This window comes from Trifolium pratense, linkage group LG2, assembly GCF_020283565.1.
Source record: "Trifolium pratense cultivar HEN17-A07 linkage group LG2, ARS_RC_1.1, whole genome shotgun sequence".
Classification (NCBI taxonomy): domain Eukaryota; kingdom Viridiplantae; phylum Streptophyta; class Magnoliopsida; order Fabales; family Fabaceae; genus Trifolium; species Trifolium pratense.
In genome coordinates, this window is record NC_060060.1 from 22344379 (window position 1) to 22364866 (window position 20488).

Below are 20488 nucleotides of genomic sequence, written 5' to 3' on the forward strand. Positions count from 1 at the left end.
TAATTAAAATTATTCTGTCGAGTCTTCAACCACCACCAAGCAAGAGTTTTTATCTTATCAAGCAATACATTGGCTGAGACTCCTTGATTAGAAAAAACCCTGTTATTTCTTTCCTTCCAAATAGACCAACAACAAGTCAACCAAAATGCTTGAATAACTTGACGAAATTCTTTTTTAAACATATAAGTATTACAAAATTGCATAGCATGTTCATTTGCTGAATTTTGTAATAGGGCAAGATATACACAACCAATGCATAATTTTACACCAAAGAGAAGTAGCCAATTTACGATCGAAAAACAAGTGATCGGAGGTTTCAGCAACTCCACAATCACCTACACACAAAACAGAATCCAACTGATTCATTCCACGGCGCAACAAGTTATCCTGATTTGTTCTTTAGCGATCTCCAACATACAACAACACCTTCAAGGGATTATTTTTATAAAAAAGTGATTTTTTTTTTTATTAAAAAAAAAGCAGTAACAATGTTTTGTGTTCTACATTTTGCTCATTTTTTAACAATAATACATATATTTCAAAAAATTCTTAAAAATACTACAGTATAGTATACTCATGTTACCAAATTTAATCCCTCTGTTCATTTTTTAGACAAAAAGTTGATGTCGTACATGGTGGACCTGGTTAAATATGTGTTTTTTTTTCTTCCGAAAAATAGCTAATTACAACAATTCAGTTTTCCATCTAGTAAACAAACATATGGGCTAAATAAATTTGGTAATAAGAGTAAACTATAAGGTTTTTAAAAATATATTTTAAAATATAAGGACTATTGTTAAAAAACAGAAAAATGTAAGGACTAAAATGATATTTAACCCAAAAAAATTCTATGAAGGTGTAGAGAGGTGCATATATTTATCGTGGAGCCGACTACCTGTTAAAGTGAAATTTTCTCATCTCACCCACTCACTTTCTCGCCTACTTCCCTAGCGCGCAAAAAAATTGGAAAATACGTTCCGAACTGTTTTTCTAGTGTAAAATTTACACTATAAAAAATTCGGAAAATATTTTCCGAATTGCCAGAAGGGATAGGGGAGAAAGTGAGTGGGTGGGATGATAAAATTTCTTTGGAGAGGGCCCAAAGGTTTTGGGCTTGTTTCAATATATTCCAAAAAGGCTATAGGATCATTGTTTCCATGATTCTTCTCATCAATAAATTCCCCAAATTCTCATCAATAAAATGCACAAACACATCAGATAATTACAAAAACAATTCATCAAATATATGAAGAAATTAAAGACGATGATTGCTTTTGAACTATTCGGTTGTTTTACATGATCGTTGTTGATTAAGAGATTAAATAGTTGAGTAAAAAAAAAAAAGAGATTAAATAGTTGGAAAAAAAAATAGTTTAGAAACATTTTAGTTAATTTTAATAGTTTAGGATTAAATGTATACCTTCAAACATAAACTACTACTTTAATTATGTTTAACTCATTTTTAGTAAAATCAATTTTATAAAAATAAAATGAAACTCATTTAAAATTGATTTTTGTTATGTAGAATGAAAAATGCACTTTATTGGATGTTAGTAGTGTTGTGGCAAGTGTGAGTGGTTAAGTCCCACATTGCTTAGAAAAGTGGTACAAATAAGTGTTGAACCCTTGACCTTTAGATGAAAGTAAAGGTTTGATGCCACTATGCTATAAAATATCCAACAAGTAGTTTAGAAGGCTTGATGAATAGGACCACTAAATTGAATAGTCTATTAACCAAGTAAGTCATTAGGAAGGAGACCACAACGACCCACGCCTCCCCCATCAAAATCAAGTAAGTCATCATCATCATTCTTCAAATTCAAAAACAAACAAAACCATACATTTTTTTCCATCTTTGATCAAGTCTTCTTTTCAATCATACATTTCCACTTCTTCTATGTCAAATAATTAATATTCTCTGATATTATTAGTTCGAGGTAATCTTTTTTTATTATTACAATACAACAAAACTCAATTGGAATAAACATTATATATAATATAATATATAAAAATCATGATATAAATTTAAGGAGAAAGCTAACATATTTATTTTTAGAACACATGTTAAGATGTTTAATATATAGTAGAAAATTAGTTTTAAAAGTTTTACAATTTAATTTTTTTAAAATCAAAATTTTGTTTTTCTCAATACAAAGTTTTTGGCACGCGGAGGCCAAAAAATCAAAGTGGAGTTTCACTTATATTTAATTATTTTATTCTAAAAAAAAAAAATACAAAGTTTTTATTTTTAAGTTTATTAACATGTACTTAGGATATATGTTAGCATCCTAAATTTAAATACATTTATTTGTTTAACTTAAAAGTAATTTTTTAGCCACTAGAAATTACTTGACCATGAAATAAAGTAATTAGATATATTTTTATTAGTTATGTATGTCTTTATCTCTTATCTTTTTAATACATTTTAGAAAATACACAAAAAAAAAAAAAAACACTAAACAACATGCTATATTGCTATTGTCGCTGTTATAAATAAAAGTTCTTTTTTATATTTATTGAATAAAAAATATATTACTTTGACAACAAAATTTTGATGTATAAACATCATTTATCTTGCGTAAAAAAAATCATTTATCTGGTTTTATTAGGTGTCATATTGTATGCTGCAACAAGAAACTATACTCCTTTAAAAAGAAAGAATAAAAAAATTGGCCACCGACCCATTTGGCAATTGGAGAATGAGGTTTGCCATGCACCACACCACCACATGTCTTCTTAGCGGCTATCCCACAAAAAGAAATTTTGAAACCACAACAAAATCAACTATATCTCCCCAAGTCTTTTCATGGAAAAAGGTAGTCCAAGAAAAAAAAAATCCTTTCTAAGAGAAGGTAGAATGACTATTTTTCTAAAAAAAATTAAAGATAATTTATTTATTAATTTTTTTAAAAAAAACTTAGATTATAATAAAAAAAAAAAAAAAAGAGTGTATGGACTAAGCAGTGCAATAAGAGAGTACAAAACCAAAAAATTAACATAATCTATAACAAAAGTTTTACCACCGATATAGCACCTAAAAATTGTAGTAGATTGGAGGATTCAAACTCCCACAAGAAATTCAGTCCCATAAGTTAACTAGACCACTAACCTACACTTAAAAAAGAGTAGTGGACACCTACCTCCAATTTTTAGTCTATTTTTTCAAAAATATTTCTCATTTACCTAAGTCACGTTATAATTCTTGAAGACCTCAAAAATGCTGTTTTGTTTTAATTTTGATTGGTTGCTTTGAATTCTGTTAGAAGTCTCACATTGGCTAGAGATATGGTAAAGATAGCCTTTATAAGTGTAGTGCAAACCTCAACTCTCAAGCTAGCTTTTGTGGTTGAGTATAGGCCTCTCAAATTCTAATATGGTATCAGAGCCTATCCTAGATCCATTTGTTGTTTGTTGTGGAGACCTCCCATATTTGGGCCACCCGTTGTTGTTGATCCCACGTTCCAGCTTGTTCAGTTCTGGACGTGAGGGGGTGTGTTAGAAGTCCCACATTGGCTAGAGATATGGTAAAGATAGCCTTTATAAGTGTAGTGCAAACCTCAACTCTCAAGCTAGCTTTTGTGGTTGAGTATAGGCCTCTCAAATTCTAATAAATTCTTTCAAGCCTATGATAAAATGACATGTTACATGTTGATTGAGTGAACACCCTATTTAAAATTGAGCGAAATTGTGCGAGAGAGAAAAAGTTGAATTGTGGTATCTCGTGGAACACATGTTGGCTTGCTATTATTGATGTCTATTGGGCCAAGTGTTGATTGAGCATGATCGTTGAATTGAAGAACAGTGGTATCATTACCGACAAAAGACAAAGGTTGTGAAATTCCTATCATTTAAGTTTATTTGTTAACTCACTAACGATTTTGTTTGACAGACATGTTACTTAAGACCAACAACAATTAAGTTTGGGGTTGTGATGTGACAAGAATTTATATGATGTTTTTAGATAGTTTTTAGTTTTTTTTTGTTTAGTAATTTTAGTAGTCTTTTGATAGACAAAGCATGGAAAATATCTAAGAAATGAAGTTACTTGACCAATAAGCAAGAGTATAAGAAATTACACAAAAATGAGGAAAAATTAAAAAAAAAAAAATCAGCAAATACATCGTGCCACGATGGAGCGTTATTTATTTGAAGAAAATTTGCAATATTTATGGGAAAAAAGTCAGAACCCATCGTGCCATGATAGAAGCCATCGTGTGACGATGATGCTATGTGAGACATCGTGTCACGATGCATATGCATCGTGGCACGATGGAAAAAGCTCAAGTCCAAGAATTTGCTATAAATAGATCCCTTCATCACCACTATTTGATAGCTCTCAACACACAAAGCTACAAGCAAGTGGAGGAGCTAGAAGGAAGGAGAGCAAGGCTCTCCGGGGAAGCAATCTCTCACCATTGGGAGTAGTTTTCATTGCGCTTTAACGAGGTTATTTTGTATGTGTAATTCTCTAACTCTTGTTATAATTATGTTTACGAGTAACTAAATTTTTTAGGTTAGGTTGAGTAGATGAACTTCTCTAGAACTACTTGATCCATGTAATTGGCTATTATATTATTGCAATTCCGTCTTTATTAATTATTTAATAATCATCTATGTTTAATGTTTTTCATTAGTATACGTATTCATGAAATTGATCTAGATATCGAATGAGTACTGACCCTACCTTTTGATATCCGAACTGATGATAATTATTCAACCAAAAGGGTTATTGCAGGGGTATGTAACTTGCGGATTGTGATTTTTGAATTAACGTGCATCTTTAATGCTTTCATAATTTCTCAACTCACCTAAGGGATTAGGGAGGGTGTTATTAGTGAATAGGGTAATAAGACACGAGAGTGATTATTACTATTTAGGGGTTAATTCTTCGTGATGAACCAGATTTAATTTGAATTGTGAAATATAATAACAGGTTACCAAGTAGTGAAAAGGAAGGGATTCGAAACAACCCATCTGTTCTTTTCATCTTGATTTCAAACAAACTTTATCTTTAATTGTTTCTTTTATGCTTTTAATTCCAACAAACTTGAAACCCTCAAATCTATTGATTTAATCCTAATTCAGTGATAATTGAATTGTTGCACACACTATTTCTATGGAGACAATCTTATTTACTTTACTACTTTAATGATTTTGTACACTTGCAAAATAGTCATCAGGCGCTTGTGGTAAGGAGGAAACTCCCTCACATTTGTTTTTTGATTGTGACATCTTTGGGGCTGTTTGGTATCAGATGACTCGTTGGCTAGACTTCTCTCTTATCCCTCGTCGTGAGGTCATTGCTCACGCTATTCAATTTGGAGGATATAGAGATGTTCTTTATTTGATTTGGGCGATGTATTGTTTGTTTGTTTGGAAGGAACGCAATAATCGTAGTTTTACGGTTAAGGCTTTGTTTAAGGATCAACCGGTGGGAAGTATTAAAATGGTCTCTTGGATGTGGCTTAAATCTAGAAAAAAAAAAAAGTTTTGATTGTCATCAGTGGTGCTGTTGTTTGTCTAAACATCTCATAGTTGGTTTTAAGTGTGAGGAGAAGGGGTTGTAGTTGGTTTTTGGCTTAATAAAATATTTTTTTAATGATAAGCACAAAGGAGGAAATATTTTTTTAAATCTATATAAAATTAATTTTGTATATTTGATTATTATCGATATATTTTATTTGGATAGAAAATATTTTTTCATTTCTTTTGGCTGACTTTCTTTTTACAATAATTGACTAATCTTAAATTTCAGTTACACTTTTCTGTCTTTTTCTTTTTTATTTTATGGAAATTTGTTGCAATTTTCTTGACTATAAAAATATTTTAAATAATTAAATAAATATTTTAAAATACCCTGATCTTATACATAATTTTTTTTTCTTTCTAAATTTATTATAAAATTGATGTATTTAAACAATAATATAGTCTAAATACATTTCGTAAAAAAAAAATAGTCTAAATGCATTATTTTTATAATAAACATAAAAATATAAGTTTTCTTCTATATAAAAAAATTAGAGGAATTAATTAATAAATATCAAAGTTATTGTTTTTACAATAAGAAACCCACATCAAAATCTTTCATTTTCATTCTCTTTCTTGTCTCTCTAAATTTATATTTATTCATGTGACTGCAACAAGAAACTTTTTCACAACCTTCCCCAAATTCCAATTTTCAACAATTCTTCAACCAAGACAAACCCATCATTCCATTCTTCAAAATCTCCATCTTTTTCCTTCCATTTTTGCTACCATTTTTTGCTACAAAAACACCAAAAAGATGAAGAAGGTAAAGCTTGAACTGTTCACACTCCCCAATAGACTCACACTGATTCAAATTTTCATGGTGATGATGATTCTCTATATGCTTTTCATGAGCTTTGAAATACCCTTAGCTTTCAAAGCAGGTTTTGGTTCAGAAACTGTTGCTATTGGTTTTCTCACCGACGCAATGCCACTTTTGGCAGAACAAAACCAACAAAAAATTCGACCCTTTAGGCTACCATTGAAGAAAGTTTCAACCTTGAGCTTCAACAAGAGCTTTGAAGGTGTATCAGAGCTTCACAAGGTAGCAAAACATGCTTACATTTCAGGGAAGAAATTATGGGAAGAAGTTGAAAGTGGTAAAGTTAAAAGCTTTTTAACTTCTAAGGTTGAAAACGGTTCAGATTCTTGTCTAAATTCAGTTTCAGTTTCTGGGTTTGAGTTTAGGGAAAAGTTGAAAGGGGTTATGGTTTTGCCTTGTGGGTTGACACTTTGGTCTCATGTTACTGTTGTTGGGACACCACGTTGGGCTCATGGTGAGAGTGATTCAAAGATTGGGGTTGTTCAAGATCGCGATGAAGCGGTTTTGGTTTCGCAGTTTATGATGGAGTTACAAGGTTTGAAAGCTGTTGATAATGAAGAACCACCTAGGATATTGCATTTTAATCCTAGGCTTAAAGGGGATTGGAGTGGGAAGCCTGTTATTGAACAGAATACTTGTTATAGGATGCAATGGGGGACTGCCCTTAGGTGTGAGGGATGGAAGTCTAGAGCTGATGAGGAAACTGGTAAAGTAAAAATGTAATTTTTATTATGCATGTATGATTATTACTTGTTTGTGTTTGGATTTTTTATTGAATTTAGGATAAAGGGTTTCTTTGGATATTGTTTGCATTGATTTTGTGTTGTTTGATTAATGGGGGTAGGGAGTTTATTTTGGACTTTGCAGTTTTTTATTGTAATCTACGAAGCACTGACACGACATTGACACCGATAATAATTTGAGAAAGTGGAATAATTGAATGTAACTGCATTTGCTGGTGTTGGTTGGTGCCGGATATTGAGATGTGTCGGACATCAGACACGCCTTTAATATGAAGTATCATTGCTACATAGATTGTACTGACATTGGGGAGTGGGAATTCTTTTTGCAATCTGCAGTGTTTTCTACAATTAACTTTGGTGTTTTTGTGCGTTGTGTTGGGAAAAAGAAAAAGGGTATATAGTTTTGATCAAACTATGAGTATCATGTATCTCAATGAAGACAAAATTACTATACAATCATTATAGATAAAATTGGTGTGGCCCTCATTGTAAAAAAAATATAAGAGGACTGTCTTAGGCGGTTAGGGGATGTGTGGAAAATGCTTAACCGCTATGAAGAACTACTGATCAAATGAAGAATAGTCCAATAGCTAGAGATAGACATGGACATTGACATTGACATTGACATTGACGGTGAGGTGACTAACGAGAGTTGCATGTCAAACAATTATGTGGCATTTTGCGGTAATAAGTAGTAGGGATTTATGACATAGATTGATCCATGTATGTAGCCAAATCTGTGACAGGGATTTATGGCACCGATTGATACATTTAGCTGACTCCATCTAGTGAGAAAATATCTGGTGTGGTTGTAATTGTTGACTTTCATAAATTAAATCTTGAAAGGCCAACTTTCCAAAAGACTCGAATCATTGGAGGATAGTGTAAACTAGTATTTGCTGATTCTTTTCACTCTCTTTTTTTGCGAGTACAGGGGAAACTAATTTATTTTCTGATTATTGTGATGTTATGAAGTTGATGGACAGGTGAAATGTGAGAAATGGATTCACGATGATGATAATCGATCGGAAGAGTGGAAGGCGACATGGTGGTTGAACAGACTGATGGGGCGAAAAAAGGTTGTGCCCATAGACTGGCCATATCCTTTTGCTGAGGGGAAATTATTTGTTCTCACCATAAGTGCTGGCTTGGAAGGTTACCATGTTACTGTGGATGGGAGGCACGTGACGTCCTTTCCGTATCGCACAGTGAGTTCACTGATTATATATGATAGAGAAATGATTTTTTTGCATCGAAACTTTGATGTCAAATACGGCATCCTTTTGGTTTTTGTGTGCATCTTGATATTCAATGTCTGTATTTTGATATTCAAATAACAGTTATATCTCCTGTTGTATGGATACATGAATGTCTTTAAGTGTTAAAGTTATATTCACATTTTGCAGGGCTTTGCTCTTGAGGATGCTACTGGACTATCCATAAACGGGGACGTCGACGTGCACAATATATATGCTGCTTCATTACCTACATCACATCCTAGCTTTGCTCCGCAGATGCATCTTGAATTGCTTCCTCAGTGGAAGGCTCCACCTATGCTCGGTGTGAATGTAGAGCTTTTCATTGGTATCCTTTCCGCTGGCAACCATTTTGCCGAACGTATGGCAGTGAGAAAGTCGTGGATGCAACATAAGCTAATCAAATCCTCACATGTTGTCGCTCGGTTTTTCGTAGCATTGGTAAGAGTAGCTGCATCTTATCTTCCACAAATAGTTTACACACTGTTTTGATCTTACTATTTTTCCGTTTCTCATATGATAGCATGGAAGGAAAGATATAAATGTGGAAATAAAGAAAGAAGCCGAGTATTTTGGTGATATTATTATAGTTCCGTACATGGATCATTATGACCTTGTTGTTTTGAAGACCATAGCTATATGTGAATACGGGGTAAGTGACCGGAGAGGGAAAAATGTTGCTTATTTGCATTTTGTATACGTTGTTAAGTTGCTATATTATTGTGTTTTTTATGAACACGGTTCTTTGCAGATTCGCACGGTGGCTGCTAAGTATATCATGAAGTGTGATGATGACACATTTGTTAGAGTGGATTCTGTCATAAGCGAAGCAAGACAAGTTCAAAGTGGTAAAAGCCTTTATATGGGAAATATGAATTACCACCACAAGCCTCTTCGCAACGGAAAATGGGCTGTAACTTACGAGGTATAACTTTTCTTTTGGTTTTTCTGCGCCGCATAGTGGTTATTCTATCTTTTGTTAGATAAATAACATATACATAAACACTTGATGATTATCACTTATGTTATAAGCCTATTTGTAGTTGGCTTTTGGTACACATTGTGCGGAACCTGAGTTTGAAATAGGAGTCAGGATCCATTGACACCAGGTGTCAATCTAAATTTTAACACCAAATATCAACCGCTGATTTTATTTAATCTAATGGTGTATCATAAAGTTTGATATAAATATGCCGTTAGATCCTAACTCTTGAAATAGTTGCTTTTATCAGTTCTTACATGGTGCATGTCTGGTTTTTCGGCCTCAATTGAATAGGGCGAAGTTCCACCAGATTTTGGAAATTCTATGCAATGATATTTATGACATTTACCATGTGTAACTTTCAGGAATGGGTAGAGGATGAGTATCCTACCTACGCTAATGGTCCGGGTTACATCGTCTCATCTGACATTGCTCGGTTCATTGTATCTGAATTTGAACGGCAAAAATTAAAAGTACGTATGCAAATTATTTTTTTTTTCCAGTCTCTCATTTGGATTCTGTTACAGTTTTTTTGTTTTAAAAAAAAATCACTTTTCGAGTTTTTTATTGGCCAAATGCATTCAAGGGCCCTTTAAGTTTAACGTTTGTAACTGATTGTCCTTTAAATTTGTAACAAATTACATTGTTAACCGACTTTGATTTGATGCAGTTATTTAAAATGGAAGATGTGAGCATGGGAATGTGGGTAGAGCAATTCAACAGCTCAAGAGAAGTGGAGTATGTACACAGCTTTAAGTTCTGCCAATTCGGATGCATTGAAGATTACTACACTGCGCATTACCAATCTCCGAGACAAATGACATGCATGTGGGATAAATTGCAACATCAAGGTAAACCACTTTGTTGCAACATGAGATGACAAATATAGAAGAACCACAGCTAGGAAAAGTTAAACTGTCCCAATAATGTTTATTTATGTAAATACGCCTTCTTCGGAAGGGGTTTTGGCTCAACATATCGGTTCGTTGTTTTCGCCCTTATTTGAACCATACTCTCACCTAAAAGAATAGAATAGATAGCATAGGCATGTTATATATATTGAGGAAGGGAGAGGGGGAGAGTGAAAGTTGGCTACTACAGCGGTCGTTGAAGGAACAAACCGATGGTTTGTAAATTTGTAGTGTAGACTGTAGAGTAAACCGGGGTAAAAGTGGAATAAAATTAATTTTCTTTTTCGACTTCATTTTTATATGATCTTTGATATATTTTAAGTTGCTTTTGAATGAAGAGTCAAGTCTTGTTATACCAAAATTTTTGAACCTAGAAGTTCATGATATTGGTACATGATAAAGTTAAGTTACAAATTGCAAAGTTCATATGAATGTATTCATTGTGAGACAGAATCATCTCCCGTCGAAATTGCCTCCACTTAGATCTCAGCCGTCCATTTGTTTTTGTTGCAATTGGTTATGTAATAAAAAGAAACACCGAATGATCAGGATCTCAACTAGACTCCCTCCGGTGAAAACCACAATGGAGAGTATCCTCATCCTATCGGTTGTATAAGTTACAACTTACGTTCTATGTCACAATCGCTAAAATTACTATCAATTTATCGGTTGTAGATTTAAAATAAAAATGTCTCAACCAAGAATAATTTGGTCCAAATGGTTCGAGGTTTTGAACCCATAGACAGGTGGTCAGGAGTTTTTACTATTTAGATATCTAAATAGTAAAAAACAAACTATCAGTTGTTTTTTACTATTTAGATATATATTTCTTGGTATTATAAAAAAATTTTACCGTAAAAAAAATTAGGATATATTATATTTAAATAATAGATCTAATTCCTACCAAAAAAATAAAATGAATAATAGATCTAATTGGACATATATAAGAAATAAATTCTTCTTGAAAAGTTCAAAACGAGGGAAAAGGAAAGGTGCGAAAAAAGAAAGTCATACTCGGTGGAAGTCTTGGAATAAAAAATTCCAAAATTTTTTATTTTATTTTTAGAGAAAATTGATGTTGACTATATTGTTTTTATTTGAAAATAAATACTCGTAGCACTCACGCATTGTATGTTATAAACAAAAGTTAGGTTTGAAGAAAGTTGACTAACCAATCTTTGATTCCCTTTTACTTGTAATTTACGTAAGTTAGAGGAGTTATTTTTTGGACTTTTGGTATTAACTCTCGGAATTAGATAAATAGAATTCTAGTAATTTAGAGTTCGACAGTGAGGTAAATAAAGTTTAGTAAACAATTGTTTCCACTAGAAATTGAACTCGGATTCTTCCGAACGATAAACTATATGGGATATACTTTGTTGGCGTAAAAAACTATTTTATTCTTTTTATTTATTTTCTTTCAAATTAAATAAAAAAAAAGACCATTTATTTTAAAGAATCTCGCGTTTATTATGTGTTGAATTAAGTTTTTGGATTTTGTTCGCAAAATGTTTTGGTGCATGCATAATTTTATATTGAGAATTTTTTTGCCACCTTACACATTTTTTCGCACGTCTTACGAATTTACAAAAATATCCTTGTCCACTAATTAGGTAGCTGATATACCCCAAAACACCCTATCAAATTTTTTTATTTATTTAAGCAGCAGATGATATTTTTTAAAAATTTCTCATTTTTATAAGCGGAAGGATAAAAACGAAAATGTGTAGGGCACGCAAGAAATAGATAGAAGACAAAAGGTTTTTATGTCCATAAATCCTAGCTCAATTGGTAGAAATGTCGAAATTGCTAGCGTTGGACGTCAGAACCGGGGTTCGAACCCCTGTCACTCCACTTTATGTGTGTGAGATTTTAATGACTTTGTCATTTCGTCTATAAAAAAAAAAAAAAAACCTTTATAAGTTTGTATAATGCTTGGTTGTTTTGTTCATTGGATAGACACCGGACTAATTGTATCTTCCTATGTTTCTACTTTGCACAACTTGTGCTTTGGGTTTGCTTTGTTTTATTGAATGAAATGTTCTATCTGTTTTTGAAAGGAAAAGGAAAAAAAAATTGTTAGAGATAATTATTCATTTTAAGGGATACATTTTTATCCATAATTTTTTTTATAATAAATTTTTATCCATAAAATTATTTGACAACTTATTTTAAATAATAATTTTAAAAAATAAATTTATGTGACTTTATAAATATCAAATGATAAAAAAAAATTCCGAAGAAAACTAGTTGATAAATATAAAGTCACATAAATATAGGGAAAAAAATACCGTTTTGCATTTTTGATGTATTGAATTAAAGATACATGAATTTTTGATGCATTGAAAGATGCATGAAGTTTGACAACATGCAAGCATGTAACAAAACTTTATATATCATGCCGTGCTTAATGCTTATTATTTTCCAATTGAATTTGTATTTCGTTCCTTAATACTAATACGAATAGTACTATCCACCTTTAATAGTTTTAATTGGAGTTGAGTTTCATTTTGACCTTCAAAATTGTCTTTAATGAAGTCATATATTCTCCTAAAGAAGAGTGTTATGAACACTCTTTTTTTAATTGGTTTGATTCGTTGCATAGAATAGGTTTGTAGAAAAAATTTAAAGTGGACTATTATTTTGGGTTTTAAATTCGTTAAAATATTATTGAACGATATAATATTATTCAAATATTACATCAGTGTAATTTGATGTCTCTCCATATTAAATTGTTTATAACCGTATCATTCTCCAAATCATTTAATGTTAGTTAAAATGCATAAGTAACTATGTTAGAGGTGTTAATGTGTTAAGTGACATCGTCATTTGTTAATGTTGTCACATTAACACAAGTTTTATACTAGTTAGTTAAAAACTAAATTTTTATGCATATTGGATTTCCTTCATCATAATCTTAGAATTGATTATCTTTCTCGCATGATAAATTGCTTCGACCAAATTAACATTCTCTCGAATTATGATTCCAAGACCAAATATCTTTCATATTTTCTCGCAAAAAACGTTAGACAACAACTCCATAGTTACATGCATAATGCATTCTCCTGATAATTTCTCTTTTCATTGAAACAAGTTTCTTCTCCACGTTTATAAAAAAAAAAAGAAGTTTCTTCTCCACATTCTTCCCTCTCCATCTTCCCCACATCCGAATTCAACATTCATTCCACTAATTCATGTTAATTTGTTGCCAAATTAAAAATATTTTTTTTATCAATAATATCAATTTTTCCTTCTTTTGGGAAAAGCATTATATCATTCAGAATAGTTGCTAGCCAGTGTGAGATAAGCAAATGGTGCTTTCCAGATGAAACTTCAAGCCATTGTGAGAATAAATTTGTAGGCTTAGGTATAAAGTAGAAAGAAAAAAGGTGATAGACAAAGGTAGAGATGCTTCTTAGTGGATATGAAAAGAGTTAAAGACCATAGACTTGGAACCTAATTCTGCATCCCTTACTATTTTATGGATGCTTCTAGCTGAACTTTGCTAAATTTTCATTTAAGATTAGATAGAGATAAAGTTATCACAATTTTTTTTAATGGTAAATTTTTTTTTCCTTAAAAATTATAAATATGTTTGGTTTTGCGTTTAATAACTATTTCGCATAATTCAAAGCACTTCCACCATAAAAATATACTAGTACTTTAGAAGTTATAAAATGTCACTTTAAAAATAAATGTGCGTTTAATGTCATTCCATCTCATTTCGTCGAAAGAACGAACATAGGTTATGTGTCTATTTATGCTAGTGGTGGATGGACAAAAAATGCATGTTTGGAATGAAGGTCCAAATATTAGCTTCGTAATATTACGGCAGAATATACACATTGAAATGCGAGAAAGATCCATTCAACGCCAATCCAAATATAACATAAATTTTGAAGGAAAATTTTGTCATTTATGTAGTAATATATGATTTGAGAGAATAGTCTCTATAATTATAAGTAAAATAAATCAGAAGTACACGACTCAAAATAAAAAACGTAGGAGATTCAAATATGTCAATAATAACAAATTGCATGTGCACACATTTTCCACCATAGGACACAAGAAATGAATGGCCTAATTTTCTTAATCTATAAGTCATACATAATCTCCCCCTTCCAATCCATGAAAATTCCATATACTCAAAACTATGAAACCCTTCACATTCTTGGTTCATGATCCTGGTTGATGAAGTAATTACCATCCAAACCTTACAAGATAAGCCTAACCAAAGACCATGCCACAACATTAATCAACCATGCAACCCCTGAAAATAGAGATTAAAAAAGTCATTAAATATGAATGAAAAGATGGATTGCAATTTATACACAAATAATTAGATATGACACTAATACTGACACATAGACATCCATAATAATTTAAGAGGAAAAAAAAAAAGAAATTAATTAGATATGACGAGATATACTGGTGTTATATTAATGTTTGATACCAATACTTGTCAGACATCGGACACATTTTTAATATGAAGTATATGTGTTAAAATATGTTCCAATTGACAACTAAAAAAGGGGATAATTTTGCTTACCATTTCTAAAACCATGATTATAAGATGATGTGAAGAAACAATCCGTTGTGGTGTTAATTCCATTAGGACAATTGCATAGAAATGAATTATAAACTTCACTATAACCACAAAATCCATAACTCTTTTCACATGCGTCACATGAGCTAGGATAATCATTTGTGACACTAAACTTATACTTAAGAGCTATTCCATAGTTCCACTTTTGAGGATCAACTTGTTGATCATTGTAATTGTAAAAACCTGTATAAGAACTGCATTGAAGCTTATCAAGATCCATATCAAATGATGGACCAAGATTAACCGGTGTATAAACACAACATGTCGAAATCGGAAGATTAATGTTAATACTACTTGGCCTACAAGAATGCATAACATCACAAATTTGGGTATTTTGATCACATTGAAGCTTAGAATTACTTCCATCATCATAACTTCTTGTTTTGCATATCGATGATGAGTTCATCGAACAATCTACTAAAGCGAATATGGTGCTATCGTCGAAAGTAAAAGGCGCGTTCCAATCTAAGCCGAAACCTTTGCTAGGCAAAGTACAAGAACATGTTGACATGGTAGGATCTGAAATGTACATGACTTGATTGGAATAGTCAATTGAGGTTATAGGGTAGGAACCTGTGTGTGTTGTGAATGTGAGTTTTTGTTGATTACAAGTTATATGTGGCAGGAAGCGAGGGTCGCCGCAACCGGGGCCGCTACCGAAAGGGTACTTGAGAGTTTCTTTGCCACAGTTTCTTAGGCACATTTGAGATTGTATTGAAGAAGGAAGTAGGAAAAGGAAAATGGTTAGAAGAGGAAGTGAAGGGAAGCTAAACTTCATTTTGTGACTTAGAATGAGGGCAAGATGTTGTATGTGGAAAAGGTAACAAGTTTTGGTGTTGGTGTTAACTTATATATTGAAATGTTAGAATAAAATGGAAACAATAAGGAACTTTCATTTTTTTAAATGTTGGGATTTGTTTAATGCTTTTGATTATATGCTTTAGGCTTTTTGATTTACTTTTTATTTTTGATGTAATGTTAGGCTTTTTCATTTATGCTTTCTATCATTGGTGTTAAATTGCTTAGATGGTTAGATTCCATAAGGCCTCATCTTTGCTCTTTTATAAGTTCCATAGTAGAATTCTAATTTGACATGTGTTCTTGTTTGAAAACATAAATCAATCTCGGAGGAGGTAGATGATACTTAGAATTTTCGGTGATAGTATGGATGCCCTCACGGTGGGCGTCAATGTTCACGTATGTAAACACAAGATTCATTCAAGGTCAAAAACAGTATAGTGTAATGATCATTCTTTTGAGTGCTCTAGAACTCTCTAGGGCAGCTCACCCTTTGTATTAACCGCGTGTTTACATACGTGAATATTATCAAAATTGTTAGAACAATATAGTCCTTCTAATATTCTTTATTCTTACAATGCAATATTTTAGGAATTGAAATTAATAATTGTTAAATGTTAATATAGTTAATATTTTCTTGAGTCCCCAAAACAAGGGTTGCCATTCGTTTGTGCTTTTTGAAGGCTAATAGTGAGTCCAGTCCAGGCACACTAGCTGCATATAACAAGTAAAAGGGAATAATTAAAACTTAAAGATCATATCATATGAGTAGAATAATATTGTAATGATTATATTTCTACTTTTTCTCCAATCCCTATAATTTTCTTTGTTATTATTATCTCATTATCATCCACTTCAGCCATTTGGACAAAAGTTGGTGGAAGGAAGAATATTTAAAACGCAAATAACTTTAAAAAGAGAATATATTCATCTACATTTATAATTATACATTTTCACATTATTTACTACAATGTAAAAAATTTCATATTTGCTGTTTTCTACCAGAAACTGGTATAGTATCTGCAATATATATAACAAATGTTCTTACAACATTAACAGAAAGCACCAGTGGTCTAGTGGTAGAATAGTACCCTGCCACGGTACAGACCCGGGTTCGATTCCCGGCTGGTGCAATTTTTGCAATTATTTTGTTCCATTTACGTTCTTATTGAAATCGATGCAGGTGGGGGGGGGGGGGTACATTTAGCCAAATTCTATTGGGCTCATAAGTAGCTAAACTTACCAGAGTGTAGTCCCATTACTGTTGCTATTATTAGAAATAACATGAAAGTATTATTTAAACATGAAGATATTTAAGAAAAAACATTTTTTTTAAAGTAGCTTATTGGCTAGGAAGTTTATTGGCACCACTTATCAATAACCCTATAACGAATTTTACAAAATTCACCATCGGATAGAAAGTTTATATCATATAGATCATTCTTATAATATAAGCTACCAATAATATTCAAGAGTTATTATGTGTTTTTTTGTACGATGTGTCGGTCTTTTTTTGGCCTTTGTGTGGTCTTTTGTACTTGTGCATTTGCCACCACTTAATAAAATTTTGCTGATTTTTTTAAAAAAATAATACTATTTTTTTTTTGACATTTTGGCAAATTTTCAACTTAAAAAAAGTTGCTGCTTCAAAAAAAAAAAAAAAACTTAAAAAAAGTTGTAAAAGTCAAATGCAAACACTAAAAGGAGTAAAAATAATACTTCTTCCGTTCTCACATAAACAAAAGTTCTTGTTTCAAATTCGTTGAATATCTAGGCTAATGTTAAGTGGTCCATCGTGGACAAGTGATCTACCGAATATGAATTTTACGAAATTCACTGTTGGATTGAAAATTTATATCGTATAGATCATACATAATTTTTTTAATTTTTTTTGAAAATCATTTGATATGTTATTGAGACCCATCAAGATTTACGTTATTTAATAAACTGTTAATCTTGATGTGTCTCAATAACATATCTAATTATTTTCAATTTTTATAAATTTTTCTATGGATGATCTATATGATATAAACTTTCAATCCAACGGTGAATTTTGTAAAATTCGTATTCGTTATAATGTTATTCATGACTGGTCCACCATAGAGATCAAGTGGTCCATATTAGAATTTATCTGAATATCTAATGTATATACATTAATTATTCAATGTACTTAATAAAAATCTTTACTTAGATATAAGAATCATAGAGTAGTTAAGTTCATACCACAAATTTATTATCTCTCCGTGTATATATAAGGACATAATAGCCATCATAGAACTGTACTATAGCATTCTCCTTTCTTTAGAGATGGCTACAAATGACTTGAAGCTTTTGGGTGGTTGGTTCAGTCCATTTGCTTGTAGGGTACAAATTGCTCTTAGCATCAAAGGTTTGGATTATGAGAACATTGTAGAAAATTTGAACCCCAAAAGTGATTTGCTTCTTCAATCCAACCCCACATACAAAAAAATCCCAGTTCTCATTCATGGAGAAAAAACCATTTGTGAGTCTGCAATCATAGTTCAATATATTGATGAAGTTTGGAAAAATAATGGTACTTCTTCAATCCTTCCTTCAAATGCTTATGACAAAGCCATTGCTAGATTTTGGGTTTCTTACATTGATGACAAGGTATTAATTTTAGACTCCTATTTCTTCTATGAAATTTTTATATATTTTTTTATCTTTGGTCTTTAATATTTAGCGGAGCTCGAACCCATAACCAAACCTGTCTTTTTATCGCTAAACCAAACCCATTAGTTGAAAAATGTTCAATTTTAAGTCTACAAAATTGAATTATTTTTTAGTAAAAACAAAAGATTGAAAGGAAATAAAATGTTTATCAAAAAGTAATCTTTAGATTCATGATTCTATAAAGAAAAACAGCATAATTAATTAACTTTCATTTTATGAATAAATTTTGTATGAGGTGTGATGAAATTTTATCATAAGATATATATTCATTGTTTAATTGTCTATGTTTTTGGTGTATTTTTTGCAATTGGGATTGTAGTTCTTTAATTCCTTGAGATTTGGCTTATTTGCTCAAGATGATGAGTCAAAGAAGAAATATTTTGAGGAACTAGAAGAAGTGCTTTTGAAGTTGGAAGAAGTGTTCAACGAGTTGAGTGAAGGAAAGGAGTTTTTTGGAGGAGAAAATATTGGATTTATTGATGTTGCTTTTGGATGCTATTTGAGTTGGTTAAGGGTCAAAGAGAAATTCACAGGAACTAAAAAGTTTGATGAAGCTAAGAATCCTGGTTTGGTGAAATGGGCTGAGGCTTTTTCAGCTCATCCAGCTGTGAAAGGAATTTTACCAGAAACTGATAAGCTTGTTGAGTATGCCATAGCTCTGGCACAAAGATTGGCTGCTGCTGCTGCTGCCGACGCCGCTCCTCCTAAGTAAATGAATATGTGAGATTAGTACTTTTGTTTTGACATTGTTATGTTTAATTCCGTTGTCTTTCGTACCTTGTTCGTAAAACTTGTCCCTCAGCTTACCAATCGAGCTATTTACCGGAGACATTTGTGGCTTTGTGCATCGTGATGAACTTGTATTCTTATGAACTATGTCTTCATAGTGATGCATTATAATACGCCTAGGTTGCGCTTGAATTGGTTTACGAACAATTTACTTAAACTTATCTATTAACATGACTATAAAATGTTACTATGCTAATTTAACTTTTTTTTAAAAAATAAATATTGGTGATTGTTTTTAAAATCATCTATCCAATGAATGTTATATACAACAGATTTTATCCTGATCTGAATAAAATGTATTGACATTTGACAGCCGCTCATATCACCACACATTTGTATCCTCTACGTCTCTTTTCTCTACATCTCTCTCCATTTAGAATATTTTATAATATTCTAATAATATTATGTGAGCAAATATCTTTATATAATTATATTAGCTATTTATCGATTATGAGCCTTAATTGATTAAGTGGTCAAACAAAGTTAAAAGACTAATTAGATTTATATTTATAATTAATTAAGTAATTAATTAATAGGATATGGGCTCAATATGAGTGGATGTCAGGATGGCCCATTTCGGGATAATGGGAACCCTAATGGGTCATCACACTATATATAGGCTATGGTCCCCAATATACCATACATAAGCAAATAACCTCTTCTCCCCATCTGAAGAGAATTCAAGGCATAAGGAGTACCGGTTGAGGAAGAACCACACTAGCCAACGGATACTTGTCGTCTGTCTCTCTCTTTACGTTTCAGGATCGGTTTGTTCTACTTCCATCTGACGGTTAGTATCTAATGGATTCTTCTATCCAGGTATTCCTAATACTAATTCTTCATAAATCAACATGTCGTAGATCCTGTTTTATATGCATGCTCCTTCTGTTCTTTCTAGCTTCCGCACTATTTGTATAAGAGCATGACTTGTATGTAATTAATTGGTAAATTAATTATTAAAACCTTTCAATTGGTATCAGAGCGGGTCTTCATAGTTGATTTATCGGGAATGGTCAAAATAAAGATTTAAGTTTTTGGTTCTGTAAATTATGCGTGAACCGTTTGAAATTTGGGGAATTTTTTTGTTTATCGACAATTCCTTATTTTTGTTGTGTCTTGTTATAAAACTGGAAATTGGTTTGGATAACAGGGAATTAAACATCTTTTGATTAAGTGTAGTGTTTTATTTTACACTACTTTTATGAGTAGTCTGTTTTCGGTTTCCATACTGTTGTTTTTTTTTTTTTGGTTTGGAAATAAAGCCCTAATCTTTTGGATTAATTAATTCAAATTATCATTCTCATATAACAAAAGAATTTGGTTCAATATAAAGATTTAAGAATTTGGTTCAGTATAAAGA

General features: G+C 31.7%; 3 protein-coding genes and 1 non-coding gene across 4 annotated transcripts; 3 read left to right on the forward strand and 1 right to left on the reverse strand.

Moving 5' to 3' along the window:
• Nucleotides 1–6092: 6092 nt before the first annotated feature.
• On the forward strand, nucleotides 6093–10534 carry LOC123909599 (hydroxyproline O-galactosyltransferase GALT6-like). The gene is made up of 7 exons (XM_045960465.1): nucleotides 6093–7055; nucleotides 8068–8300; nucleotides 8499–8789; nucleotides 8872–9000; nucleotides 9100–9273; nucleotides 9696–9803; nucleotides 10001–10534. Exons 1-7 carry the CDS (start codon nucleotides 6284–6286, stop codon nucleotides 10208–10210), a joined length of 1917 nt encoding a protein of 638 aa, XP_045816421.1. The 5' UTR covers nucleotides 6093–6283; the 3' UTR covers nucleotides 10211–10534.
• Nucleotides 10535–14258: 3724 nt separating this feature from the next.
• Nucleotides 14259–15677, reverse strand: LOC123908495 (wall-associated receptor kinase-like 15). Its single transcript, XM_045959148.1, has 2 exons — nucleotides 14791–15677; nucleotides 14259–14511 (listed from the first exon to the last, which is right to left on the reverse strand). Exons 1-2 carry the CDS (start codon nucleotides 15623–15625, stop codon nucleotides 14456–14458), a joined length of 891 nt encoding a protein of 296 aa, XP_045815104.1. The 5' UTR covers nucleotides 15626–15677; the 3' UTR covers nucleotides 14259–14455.
• A 1030-nt stretch (nucleotides 15678–16707) lies between these two features.
• On the forward strand, nucleotides 16708–16778 carry TRNAG-GCC. Its single transcript has one exon. It is a non-coding gene; the product is annotated as a tRNA-Gly (tRNA).
• A 1091-nt stretch (nucleotides 16779–17869) lies between these two features.
• LOC123910268 (glutathione S-transferase U17-like) lies at nucleotides 17870–19260 on the forward strand. The gene is made up of 2 exons (XM_045961356.1): nucleotides 17870–18276; nucleotides 18659–19260. The coding sequence occupies exons 1-2, from the start codon at nucleotides 17953–17955 to the stop codon at nucleotides 19049–19051; spliced, it is 717 nt and encodes a 238-aa protein (XP_045817312.1). The 5' UTR covers nucleotides 17870–17952; the 3' UTR covers nucleotides 19052–19260.
• Nucleotides 19261–20488: the final 1228 nt, after the last annotated feature.

Excerpts from the sequence above, each read along its gene's own strand:
- LOC123909599 (XM_045960465.1), top strand. The coding sequence starts at position 6,284 with ATGAAGAAGGTAAAGCTTGAACTGTTCACACTCCCCAATAGACTCACA. Across the intron at positions 7,056-8,067 it reads TAGAGCTGATGAGGAAACTG|TTGATGGACAGGTGAAATGT; the intron begins GTAAAGTAAAAA and ends GATGTTATGAAG. Across the intron at positions 8,790-8,871 it reads CTCGGTTTTTCGTAGCATTG|CATGGAAGGAAAGATATAAA; the intron begins GTAAGAGTAGCT and ends CTCATATGATAG.
- LOC123908495 (XM_045959148.1), bottom strand. The coding sequence starts at position 15,625 with ATGAAGTTTAGCTTCCCTTCACTTCCTCTTCTAACCATTTTCCTTTTC. Across the intron at positions 14,512-14,790 it reads TAATCATGGTTTTAGAAATG|GGGTTGCATGGTTGATTAAT; the intron begins GTAAGCAAAATT and ends CTCTATTTTCAG.
- LOC123910268 (XM_045961356.1), top strand. The coding sequence starts at position 17,953 with ATGGCTACAAATGACTTGAAGCTTTTGGGTGGTTGGTTCAGTCCATTT. Across the intron at positions 18,277-18,658 it reads TTTCTTACATTGATGACAAG|TTCTTTAATTCCTTGAGATT; the intron begins GTATTAATTTTA and ends TTGGGATTGTAG.